General features: G+C 50.9%; 1 protein-coding gene across 1 annotated transcript in view; it reads right to left on the bottom strand.

Moving 5' to 3' along the window:
* The window catches only part of Itga11 (integrin subunit alpha 11), a 92,703-nt gene that overhangs the window by 71,308 nt on the left and 7,838 nt on the right, over window positions 1–13,557 (bottom strand). Inside the window, exon 2 of the mRNA XM_051156624.1 lies at window positions 3,190–3,301. Within this exon, the coding sequence (XP_051012581.1) occupies window positions 3,190–3,301 (112 nt within the window). The remainder of the gene's footprint in view (window positions 1–3,189; window positions 3,302–13,557) is intronic.

Raw genomic sequence — 13,557 nt, 5'->3', positions numbered from 1 at the left:
ACCACCAACAAAAACAAAAACTCATGTTTTGTCTTTAGCTCACAGCTTATGCAAAAACCAATTAGTGATGTAATTAGCGATATAAATGAGAGAACAACTTCTCCAATAAAGCAGAGGTGATGATAAAAATGTGAGGAAATGCATAGATTTCCTAAGTGAGGAATATGAAAAGAACTAACCAAGAGATGGGTGATAAGTGTACAACTTAAGCTGAATGTGATGTAATCCCAGAAGCTGGTCAGAAGGTGGAGGCAAGAGGGCAGTTTGGGTTACACGAGCTCCAGGCCAGCAAAGGCCATCCAAGACTGTCCCAACACACACGTGTGCTCATACACACCCCACGTGATCACATTTCATTGTATACGTGGGTGAAATTCTCAATAAAGAAAAATTAAAAACAAATATCTGCATACAAATAAAATAAAACAAAAAGATCAAAAGCTTCGATTTATAAAGAGACATTGAGGAGGCAAGCCACACAACAGGAAAAAGTATTTGCAATCTTTCTGACATGGGGTTTGTGTGTGTGATGTGTTTTTTAAAAGTCCTGTGAATCAATAGTAAAAGATGCACATAACGGTCCTTAAGATGGGCAAAAGGCTAGGGAGATGGCTCAGTGGGTGAAGTGTTTCCTGTGCAAGTGTGAGGGCCTGAGTTCAAAGCCCCAGCACCCGTGTAAAAGCCAGGCACATGGCAGATACTTGGCAGCCTCCTGATGTCAACTATATACCTAGCTTTTATCTGTACCACCAGCCTTGGGGAATGGAGATAGGGGCTCACTGGGAGGTCAGCCTAGCTGAAAGGGTGAGCTGTGGTTCAATAAGAGACTGTATTTAAAAAAAAATAAGGTGGGGAGCAACAGAGAAAGGCATTTGATGCTGCCTTCTGCTTTCCACATGCACAAGTAGTGGCAAGTGTACCTGAACACACATGCATACACCACACACACACACACACACACACATGCACACACACACACACACACATGCACACACACACTCCATACTTCAAAGGGGCACAAGACCTGACCAGAAACCTCACTAGATACAACGTCAGGGAATCCACCGACTTTACAGACAGTTGTTCGAAGCCATTAGTAAACAGAGAACAGAGGATTCTAGCTACACCAGCACCACGTGCAGCTGGGATGGCTAAAACTGAAACGGTAATGTCCTGTGCTACTGAGGCTGGGGGATGACTGGGGTGCTCTTATTTTACGAGACAGTTTAAATAGTAAGCCACTTTTGGTGGGGGAGGGAACGTTTAACAGATCCTCATAACGTCAATCATATGCCCATGCTTTACCTCTGCAATTTAAGCCAGCTGTGCATGCCCAGCAAAAGGATGATGAATGGCCATCAAAATGCATGGCTAACAGCAGAAGGAGGAGAGCAATGGCCCCACTAGAGTAGCCCAAATCGGGGAACAGTTCCAGTATCCATCAGTCGCAGAATAAATCGTGAGTGACATAGTGATACAGTGGAATTCTACAATGAAAGGCATGAAGCGGAATACTCAGGACAGTGTGACAAACTGCACAGACACGGGGTTGAACCTAAAAACCCAGGTGGAAAGGAGTGCTTGCAGAATCGCGTGCGCGCGCACGCACACGCGTGCGCGCGCGCACACACACACACACACACACACAGAGAGAGAGAGAGAGAGAGAGAGAGAGAGAGAGAGAGAGAGAGAGAGAGAGAGAGAGAGATGCATGCACGCACGCACGAAATCTGGCTTAATGAATCTATAGTGACAGGAGTCAGAATCATGGCCTGTCTGGAGGGCCACTGACTGGGGAGGGGTAAAAAAGAGCCTTTTGGGTACCTGTGCGGTCTACATCTACACTGGGAGCTGATTGTCTGCAGATGGATGGAAAAGTTCACTGGGCTCTACACCCAAGATAATCACACCACGGTGTCAGCTAGACCTAAACAGAAGGATGAGCAAGACAAAGAGGGAAGAAACACAATGAAATGTAGGGGAAGGGAAGAGGGAAGGAAGAAGAGGAGGAGGGAGAGGGAAGAGGGAGGGGGGACAGGGGTATGGAGGAGGAAAAATAGGACGAGGGCTGGGAGGAGGAAGAGGATGAAGGAGAAGGAAGAGGGGGGAAGAAAGAATGAAGAGGAGGAGGAAGAGGGAGGGAGGAAAAGGGAGGACTGAGGCAGAGGAAGAGCAAGAGGTAGTAGTGGAGGAGGAGGATGGAAGGGAGCAAGGATAAGTGGAGGTAGAGACAGCAGGGGTGCAGGAGAGGAGTCACGGTGGGGGTTGGGGGGTGGGGTGGGGTGGCTACAGGGAATGGTGCCATTTAGAGAGAGTGTTGAGCAGAAGAAGGGGAGGAGAGTAGAAAGGTCAGAGGTGGAAGGGCAGGCAGGGGTCAGCAGATTTGCTGGGGTCAGCAGGCATGGAGCATCTGTGGCCAGTACTCATGGGAAGGCTCTGAGAGCCTATCAGCTGAACCCGACATGGGAATAACTGGGTTGAACTGTGCCAGCGTGTGTGTGTGTGTGTGTGTGTGTGTGTGTGTGTGTGTGTGTGTGTGTGTGTGTGTAATATGCTCTGGGGCGATGGAAATGTCCTAACACTGACCTCTAGGCATGGCCTGGTAACCCAGTAAATTTACTAAAATTGCCATTGATTTGTACACTTGACACATTATATGATCAAAAAAGCTGTTTTTTAACAAAAATTATTAAAAACTTAGAAGTTGAAGCTTCCCCTTTGTTGCCTCACCTGGGGGTCCTGGGCTATGGCTGGCTTTCTCTCCACCCCCACTTTCTTCTTCTTTCTGGCCCCACCCTGCTGTCTCTGCACCTTGTGCACAACCTCACACCCAGCGGCAGACAGCCCAGCCACTCTCCAAGCGGATGAGGGCAGAGGTACCATTTCACAGTTCAGACACCAAAGTTCTGAGGATGCCTTATCAGCAGCTCCCAGTGCCTGCTCTCTTTGGTCATATAACCTTGAAAAGGGATTTCTGCATGTCTCATTTCACCGATGAGACAATGGAAGAGCCTATGCCATTCATTGGTTGCTCAGGTCTTGTGTGTAGAGCCTACCAGATTTTGACCTGCTGGGATGGAGAGTGGAGTCACAGGAATCAGGCGGGCTGGGCAGCTGGCAGGCCAGGGGTAGGAAGGAGGGCAGTGGTACGACACAGTGCTAGGCTAGGTGACCCCAGCTTTCACTCACCATTTCTTGCCACTGATATCGTGCTGCTGTACTGTGTAGCCAAAGAAGGCAGCACTGGGTCCAGCAATGACCCGGGGAGTCCTGGTATCCATGTTGAAAGTGTCCGTGAATCCTGAGTGGGAGCAGAGGAGAGAAACAGGTGAGTCTGGAGGGTGCAGGCACTGCCTAGGGGTGTGTCTGGTCCCTCTGGCTGCCCCAGAGAGGCCCTAGTCTTTGAGGAGCCCTTGTGGGAGGTGATTGACTAGCCTCTGTGGGAGAATCCATAGTCTGATGGGAAAGGTGTGGCCTCAACGCGGGAGGCAAAGACCCCATTTTAGGGAGCTACAGTTTGAATGAAGGACCTTTACTCTCACTGCTGGAGTCTCAGCGCCCCGGGGCAAGGTCTTGTATACACATAGTGGCTGACAGAAAAGCTAGAGACCAGGATGCTGGCAACAGCCATTACGTCCACATTGAAAGCCTTGGTTTCTCACCAGCCCTGTGAAATGGGCCCCAGCATCTTTCTGAGGTTAGTCTGTGGAACGAGCTTAGCAAGTGAGCTTGGGGATCAAAGAACTTGGGGACCTGGGGTAGGGTCGCCCTCTTTAAGGGCCAGACCTGGAGGGCTGAGGAGCAAGAAGGCTCTTTCTAGAAAAGGGGATCTCTCTCTGTACATCAGGTCTTACCCTGGGGTCAGAGCACAGTGTCCTTCATGGAATTCTGTCTAGAACTGGCTGGGCCTCCCCCTCACTCACCCAGTCTGCATGGGGAAGAGAGGAATAAAAAAGCTTGGCCACTGGAAAGAGACATTTAAGTTACCGGAATCCAGTCACTGTGTGGACCTGCTCTAGCCAAACTAACCAGAGGGTGGATTTCCTAAAAAATGACATTGAGCCTGTCCCTCTGACCTTGGCTCTTGCTAATCTCTGATTGTTCTAGAATCCATGGCTTTCTTTCCCCGGTGGTGATGTGGGAGCAGATACAACCCTCCTCAGGGATTATTGACCTCAGATACAAACAAAACAAGAAGTCATTTTGAATGGGAATCAATAGGCTGGCTGTAGAGATGCCGGGAGGTGGGCTGGGCAAGGTGCCACTCTTTTGCTCCAAGTTTGGTGACATAGGGGGAACCCACAATTCCTTGATGGCTCTCACTCTGTGGCTGATGGCTGCTCTGTTTCCCCACATTCTTGCTTAGCTTTTGAAAATGACCAGCTGGTTCCGAGAGATCAGAACCGCAGACTCGAGCTTGAGTGTCAGCGGGGAGATCAGTTCTCAGACTCACTTAGTGAAGACTGACGTGGAGCTACTGCCTCCTGTCAGTTCTCCAGGGCTGAGGGAGATGGCCCACGTGACACTGGTAGCTCCATGGTAGCTCAAGGAATGTGTGTCAAATGTTCACACGGTGATGCACTAGTCTTCACCATCTCCCCTCACTCTCCCAAATAGCTTCCCAGGGATCTTACAGGAGGGTGCCCACAGTCTCAGAGAGGTCAGGACTGGCTCAGCTGGTGGTGGAGCGCTTACTGCACAGGGTTCAGCAGCAGAGGCTGATGTCTATAGTGAGGGCAGGGAGTGGTGCCTCTTCCTCCTGCCAGATCTGAGATGCGTCCGTAGAATGCGAGGATTCTTGGAAAGCTCTTTGTGAGCTATTTCCTCAAAGTCACCAGCCTTTCTTCATGCGTGTACATACATGTATATGTATGTATGTATATATGAATGTATGTGTATGTGTGTGTGTACATATATGTGTCAGTGCATGTGGAGGTCATGTATGTTGTTTTGTAGCTGCCTTCTATCTTTGGTTTGATACAGAGTCTCTCATTGGCCTGAAACTCCACCAGGAGGCTACAGTCGCTCTGTGCACCAACCTGTCTCCACCTCCCCATCTTGCATTCACTGGGATTACAAACACACAGCATCTGCCACCCCTGGCTTTTCACACAGCTTCTGGGGATTCAAACCCGGGTCCTCATGTGTGTGAGGCAAGTGCTTTACCGAGCAGAGCCAACTCTCCTCCTTACTCTCTATCACTTCTTTGGTGTGACTTTTCCTACAGATCTTCACTTCAGAAAAATACCTGCTTGGGGCCCATTCTGGGGAGGAGGGATGCTTGCCTGCGTAAGACGCAAGGTCGCCCGAGTCCCCAGCCATGCCGAGTGGGCCAACAGACTTGTTTGTAAGTCAGAAGAGTCTGAAGATGCCAAGAGAAGTGTTGGTAGGGTGGGGTCATATGAGTTCTAGTCGCAGCTTTGCTGCAATTTGGCCGTGTGTCTGAGGAACATCTCTGCTTCCCTGGGCCCCAGGTGCTGTGACAGGAGAGGATTCAGTCCCACATTGTGGGCACAGCCCCACACATGTCTGTGGTTCTCTGGGGGTAGACACATAGTCAACTCCCAGTTGTCAGCACACGAGCATCTGCCTTGAATCTGCAAACAATTGAGAACTGGAGACCAGGCAGCCAGGAAGAATGCGAGCTCATCTGAGCGCTGGCTGAACACATCTGGGAAGGGAAATCTCCAGGCAGAAATGATAATGTTTTGCATTCCCAAGCCAAAGGGAAACCATCAGTTCATAACTCTGACTATGCAGGGTTGGCTCTCCCTCTGCTTGTTTGCACTGTGGAGACTTGGCGACAGACTGGAGCTTCTGGACACATCAGACTACCAGAAGGATGGAGGCCTTTGGTGGGTGACAAGGGAGTGTGGTCATCTTTCCACAGAAAGCCTAGCCTTCACCCCAGAGCTGGATGGTGCTACTAAACCTCAGCGAGTCCCAGAGTGAGAAAGCAGAGCATCACTGTAACGGTTCATACTGATTGCTGACCTGGTGGGATGCAGGGTCACCTTGGAGCCAAATCTCTGAACATAAGGATTATCGAGATTAGGGTAACAGAGATAGGACAACACCCTGAATGCTGGCGTTGCCGTTCCCTAGGCTGGCATTCTGAACCAAGTGAAGAGGGGAAAGCGAGGTGAGCGCCAGCGTTCTTCACGCCCCACCTCCTGACTGTGGGTACAACCGGACCAGTTGCTTCAGTCTTTTGCCATCATGACAGACTGTATCCTCACATTGTGAACTACAAGTTCTTTCCTTAAGTTGTTTTTCTTGAGTAATTCCATCACAGCAACAAACCACCGTTGCACAGCTTCCGTCAGAACTCTCGAGATTCCAAACTGCCTACGATTACCCCTCGGGACACGACTGTGTGGTGCTGGAGTGGCTAGAGAGTCCCTTCCCTGGCTTCTCCTGGGAATGTGAGCATCCAGAGAGGGTGGGAAGCAGTGATGGCTGGAGAGCCAAAGTCAAAGGCCCAGCAGTGGTCCAACTCTGAAACAGCTCGTTAAGGGGCTGAGAGAAGGGCGCATGGTACAGAATGGGTCTGTCCTTCTTAGGAGCTGAATATGCTATGGGGAAGAGCTAGGCTGTGTGTAAGGAGACCTGGTCTCTTCCATGCATCTGTTGCTTCCTGGCTGTGCGGTCCTGAACAAGGTGTTAGCTCTCTCTGGGCATCAGTCTCCTACCAGGCTAACCACTTCTGGTCCTGATGTCCTGAGTCTGTGTGCTCCTCTGTCCTCATCAGAGATGCAAGCTTGCAGACCAGCCCTGGGAGCAGTCAGTTCTGTGGGCAAATGGGTGCTTTCCTCTCAGGACTCTCCAGGGGTGTTCTTTCCTTTCCTGCTTGCACTTGAGTCTGACACAAGTGTCCCTCAGCCTTGGGGCTCCTGGCAAAGGTGAACTGCTCCCCCACCTCAGCACCTAGCCTGGCTTGTCTGCTGTTGGAGTCACAGGGTGCAGTGAAGTCAGGAAGGTACTGACCTGTCAGGTAGGGTGATGGCTTTGTGGCAGCAGGTTCCCTTCCTACCACAGGCCTTCTGCTCTATAGAGTAGACTTGACCAGACTTGGAACTTGCCAGCAGAGAGCCTGGAGCCCCTGTCTGTTCTTACAAAGCCCACCTCACATTCTCTTATTCTATGGAGAGCAGTGCCACGTTCCTTTAGCTAACAACGCTCTTAGGGACCTCCTGCCTCTGCTAACTCTGCATTACCCTGGCTTTCCCCTTTGAAGGCCACACCAAGGGATCTACCTAACTTTATATTTCTCCCGACGTTAGTGTCAATAGCCAACCACAGCACACCTTTTCTCACCATCCCTTATTTCCTCTTCCTCCTCCCCTTCTTCATTCTCTTGTCTTTGGGTACGGCTTGCATAGGCTTCCTCCCTCAGGCAGGTGCAGAGTACCGCTCTAATAGAAAGTGGGCTGTGTGCATATGTGTGAACACAGTCAAGGGGTTGGAACAAGGTCAGGGCATGCTCCTCAGGAGGGAGAAATGACTTCTCCCAGTTAAGTTCTGGGAAAGGGGTGGGGCTTAAAGAAGACTGTTGAAGGGAGGAAGAAGGGGTGAAGCTGAGGGGGCGTGCTTCCTTGGAAAGGCGTTGCCTCTCTGCACCTTGTGTGAGCACACTCCTGGCTCTAGAGGGTTCTCACAGGGACATTATCTCATCTAGGAAGCAGCAGGTCCCCAGGCCACACCCTCTGATGCTTCTGGCAGTCAGCATCCCTGAGCATGCCAGCAGGAAGAAGCAAAGCCTGGCTCCTGGAAGGCTGAGATGACAGCGGCATGCCCCCTGGCTCTATATGGACCTGTCTCCATTTGAGTGTCCAGCATGTGGGAAGAGACACAGCAGGTGTCTGAACACTCTGTCTCATGAATAATGAGAGAGCTGTGCATCACCGTTCCAGGGTCCATGTCTGGAAGTTTTGTTCCTCAGGATGCTGTACACCTTGTTTTCTGAGACAGGGTTTCTCACTGACTTAAGAGTTCATTAACCAAGTACGCTAGACTGCTGGCAGGCAAGCCCTGGGGATCCACCTGTCACCGATTGCCCAGAACTGGGGTTACAAGTGTGTGCCCACACCCTCTGACTTCTTTACATGGGTGGTAGAAATCAAACTGAAGCCCTCCTAGTCGTAAGGTAACATTCCACTAACTGAGCCACTTCCAGCCCCCACAGCAAGCATTTACAGAGCAGTCCTCCTAGCAAGCACCTCACTAACTGAGCCACTCCCCCAGCAAGCACCTCACTAACTGAGCCACTCCCCTAGCAAGCACCTCACTAACTGAGCCACTCCCCTAGCAAGCACCTCACTAATGAGCCACTCCCCTAGCAAGACCTCACTAACTGAGCCACTCCCCTAGCAAGCACCTCACTAACTGAGCCATTCCCCTAGCAAGCACCTCACTAACTGAGCCATTTCCCCTAGCAAGCACCTCACTAACTGAGCACTCCCCTAGCAAGCACCTCACTAACTGAGCCACTCCCCCAGCAAGCACCTCACTAACTGAGCCACTCCCCTAGCAAGCACCTCACTAACTGAGCCACTCCCCTAGCAAGCACCTCACTAACTGAGCCACTCCCCTAGCAAGCACCTCACTAACTGAGCCACTCCCCTAGCAAGCACCTCACTAACTGAGCCATTCCCCTAGCAAGCACCTCACTAACTGAGCCACTCCCCTAGCAAGCACCTCACTAACTGAGCCATTCCCCTAGCAAGCACCTCACTAACTGAGCCACTCCCCTAGCAAGCACCTCACTAACTCAGCCACTCCCCTAGCAAGCACCTCACTAACTGAGCCACTCCCCTAGCAAGCACCTCACTAACTGAGCCACTCCCCTAGCAAGCACCTCACTAACTCAGCCACTCCCCTAGCAAGCACCTCACTAACTGAGCCACTCCCCTAGCAAGCACCTCACTAACTGAGCCACTCCCCTAGCAAGCACCTCATTAACTGAGCCATCCTCCTAGCAAGCACCTCACTAACTCAGCCACTCCCCTAGCAAGCACTTCACTAACTGAGCCATCAGCCGGCCCTTTTCCAAAGGCTATTTACTCGGCTGGGGGCTCCTTCTCAACACCGAGTTTAAATGTCAAGCCTCTGAGATTGTTTGACCGTCTTATGAAGAACTGTTCTTCCACCTCATAGCATCTTCTTTCCTTCCTTCAACAGTCAAAAACAATTGCAGGTGGTTTGAGTCCCACAAGGGAGGGGACCAGTGTGTGCTGGAGAGCCCTCACAAGAGCTGGTCGTATTCAAGCTCACAGTGATGTCTTGGTAGTTTTCAAACTGGCCAGGACTGGAAGATTTATACCAGCGTAATTGGCACCTGCTTCACCCAAGGACTCTCCACCCCAGGGCTGGGGAGAAGGCTCACACAACAAAGCATCTGCCTCATAAACGTGGGCACCTGAGTTCAGAGGCACAGAACTCATGTTAAAAAGCCAGGCGCTGTTATGGGAGGCAGAGACCTGCAAACTTGTAGGCCAGCTAGCCAAGTTCTGGGCCCATTAGAGATCCTGTTTCAAACAGGGTAGAAGGTGCCTGAGGGCTGACATCCAAGGTTGTCCTCCACATGATTCCACACATGTGCCATGCATGCATGCATGCACCCTACTGTCATCCTCATCTGTGCGCTTGTGTACACACACACACACACACACACACACACACACACACACACACCAATTCCCTTTACTTCATCCCAAGAGACAAAAGCAACCGATAAACACGTCAGCACAACACTGAAAGAGACTTTGTCTTTTCTTCTGTATCCTTAGCACCTAGGACAATGCTTAGCATACAACATGTGGTCACGGTACACTTATGAAAGACAGACAGACAGACAGACAGACACACACACACACACACACACACAAGTGTGAGACACTAACCTGACACTAACCTGCCAATAGAGGTTAACAGTACTGTGATAGCTACAGTCTCAGGGAAGAGAGAAGCCTGGGGTGCTGAATTCGGCCCCTGAAATCTTAGCTCCAATCGCAGTGAGGCTTCTAGCTTGTGCTGCAATTGGGGGCTGATCTCTTCTTCCTGGGCCCCAGTTTCTTCTCCTGGAATAGGTACATGCTGGACTAGGTGCCCTGGCATAAGGTTTGGAGAAATCCAGGCATGCTCACTTATCTCTTCTCTCCTGGGGTCATGGTACAGCACAGCTGCTGAGGTGCTGTTTGCACAGATGTCAGTGGTACAGTATCTGGCCTCAGCAGCTGTCCCGTGTTCCTCCTTTCTGGCATCCTTCTAGCTCTAAGAGATTGGTTTGGTTTCCAGCTCCTGGGCTTGGGTCTCATTTTGCCTTGGGTGTGTAAATAAAGAGATAAGTGTATCCCAGATTAGCCTCAGCCGGGGAAGTGGGCAGAGCCGGGCAAACAGCAGGGCAGAGCCGGGGACGTGCAATTTGTGGCAGGGCTTTCCCTTGGACAAGGGCAAGGAGGGTAACAAGGGCCCAGAGAACTGCCGGGCCACCCAGTTCTGGTTCTTTGAATGTCAGCTAAAAAAAGGAGTTGTGGGGGGCCCTTCCCTTTCAAGACAGGAGGCTCGCCCTGCAGTGGATGCCCACACCCACGCAGAACATTCTCTGGCTGCATAGGGCTCAACATAGATCCACTAGATGCCACTGGCTTGCTCGCTGGGGAATGGGAAACTTTGAGGATGGCTCCTTGAGGCTCATGTGGAAGTCCTCCTGAGTTTGGGCATAAGTTAGGTGTTTTTTGTTTGTTTGTTTGTTTGTTTGTTTGTTTGTTTTTTTTTTGAGACAGGGTTTCTCTGTATAACAGCCTTGGCTGTCCTAATACTTGTTCTGTAGACCAGTTTGGCCTCAAACTCAGAGATCCACCTGCCTCTGCCTCCTGAGTGCTAGGAATAGTCAGCTTTTTAGGATAGCAAAATTATCTCTATTTTCCTCTGCACTTTTCCATGGACCATCTGTTGTCATTAGGAAACAGAGAACTGCCCGGAGAGTAGTGAGCATCTTGACATTGGAGCAAAGCAAGGGTGGGCCACCTGTCTTGGATGCTCAGACTCTGTGAAGGTCTCACTGCTGAGCCTCATGGGAGCATCTGGGACCCAGTATTTCTCATGAATGTGAGCAAGATCAAAGTCTAGCCTGCTCCCTGGTGCTAGAGGGAGCTATGTTGAAATAGAGTTCCCAGGGCTGGGTGATAGCTCAGCCGGTAATGTGTTCCCAAGCATGAAGACCTGAGTTTGATCCTTGAAATTAAAAAAAAAAAAAAATAGATATGACTGTGTCTTATTTAGGTTTTACTGTTGTGATGACCAAGGCAACTCTTATAAAGGCAGACATTTAATTGGGGCTGTCCTACAGTTTTCAGAGGCTCATTCCATTATCATCACAGTGAGAAGCGTGGCAACGTGCAGGCACACATGGTGCGGGAACAGGAGCTGAGAGTTCTGCATCTCAATCCCAAGGCAGCAGAAGGCGACTGTTCCTCACTGGGCAGAGCTTGAGCAAGAGACCTCAAAGACCACCCCCATAGTGACACACTTCCTTCAACAAGGCCACACCTACTCCGACAAGGCCACACCTCCTAATAGTGCCACTCCCCATGGGCCAAGCTTTTAAACACATGAATCTGTGGGGGCCAAACCTATTCAAACCACCACAGCTGGAGTGTGTATTTGTGATCCTGGTGCTAAAGATATGGAGTCAGGTGGAAATATGAGGCTTACTGGCCAGTCAGCTTCAGCTTCCAGCAAGTTCCAAGCCAAATAAAGAGCCTATCTCAAACAAACAAGGTGGGTGGCACCCAAGAAGTAACACCTAAGGCTTTCTCTTCTGGCCTCTGTGTATATCTGCACATGTACCTGCAAACACAGACACAGACTTACACACACACACACACACACACACACACACACACACACACACACGTGCACGCGCACACACACACACATGCACATGTGCACCCACACATGTGCACGCACGCACACGTGCACACACTCGAGTCCCTGTTGTCAATTTCTTCCTTCCAAGGCGCTATAGTCAGAACTGAGGCCTAGGAAGTGATGTCAGAAGTCAGCAGCAGAGACTCCAAGGGGCTTTTAGAAACAGGAAGGCCAGGTGTTTACTTTAAAAGTGAACAGAGGTCTGGAGTCCTGGCCTCAACAGCATTCAGAGTTGGCTTCAACAGGCTCTGTTAGGCTAACTCTAATACTTCACACAGTCCTGGTGAGTGATCAGCAGAGATGGGACAGGAACAGAGACACTGTCAAACATGGCTCCCTATGTATCAGGTAGAGTAGAGTCAGGTCTGAGGAAAAGAGGGTGCTGGCTGGCAGGAACTACTAGAGAGCCCAGAGCAAGAAGAATGTGCTGGAGGTTGGGCAAGATGGTTTGATGCTTTGGGGAAGGTGTCTGGGGCAGTGGGACCCTGGGACTAGCTGAAGATGGAGTCAGAAAAGCAGGGGTCCTTTCGGGGTTTGTGGCATGGCCCAATCTGACCTAGCAGCATTCTCTTGGTTGTAAGGCAAAGAAGCCTTAAAGCCAACAGAAAAGTCAGGGAGACCTGTTAGACACCCATTACCACAAGCCATGGGGACTTCCTTCCCCAAGGCCTCGTCATGGTAGGCCCCCAGGCTCTGCCTGCCTCCTAGCCTTAGTCCTCTGTATTGATCAGAGCATGAAAACTTGAAGAGAGGCTTCAGGTTCAGGGTGACAGGTTCAGGGTGATGCAGGACCAGGCTCTGGGGGCAGAGGTGGCGTGAGGGGCTGGGTTTAAGATGCGTGGGATCGAACTCAGGCCGGCCCATTCTGAAAAGACCGGAGAACATCTGGGAGGTCAATTTGGTCCTGTTTGGGATGATGGGCAGGGCCTGTTCCGAGGTCTGCCAGTGCCTCTGTTCCTGGCTGGCTTCACCATCAGCAGCAAGCACATTCCAAGGCTGATGATTGGCTTGCGGTCTGGCCTGGCTCTTTCAATGGTTTCTTCTGCTCTTTAAAAACCAGAATTGGAGTTCTCTTTAAGTTTGGGGCATGAATCACTGCTTGTGGCCTGGGAGGGGGATGGAGGGCAGAGTCTCTGTGATGTAGAACAGCCTCAGTCTGTAGGCCTCTGAGGCCAGCTGTGTGATGGATCCCAGTTCAAACATTGGTCCTACCAGCTTCTGAGCTTCTAGCTGCCCTGGCCCTAAGTGCCCCTCCATCCACCTCACAAGGGCCACCAAGCCCAGAGCTGACCCAAGATCCCCTGTTTGAACCTCCTTTCCTCTCATACCCTCCATAGACAGCCCAGCGACCCTGACCCTTTGCCACCTGCACTGTCCCTTCTCTTAGGACCCAGCCCCATAAGACATCATCTCCTGGCCTCACTTCTCTTTCATTTCACCCATCCTCATCTCAGGCTCTGGTTTTCTTGTCTGGGTCACGGCAGTGGGCATCCTACACTTTTACCTTCTTGTCGCTTTCCTATGGTATCAGTTTCCCCCTACCCACCCCCCTCAGGAAGCTTCCGGAAACACAGATTAGAGCATCTGTCTACCTTCCCTCCCTCAGATCCCTTCTGTGACTTCCAT

This window comes from Acomys russatus, chromosome 14 (assembly GCF_903995435.1).
Source record: "Acomys russatus chromosome 14, mAcoRus1.1, whole genome shotgun sequence".
Classification (NCBI taxonomy): domain Eukaryota; kingdom Metazoa; phylum Chordata; class Mammalia; order Rodentia; family Muridae; genus Acomys; species Acomys russatus.
Note: the sequence above shows the minus strand (reverse complement) of the source record. Positions and strands in the feature narration are given on the sequence as shown.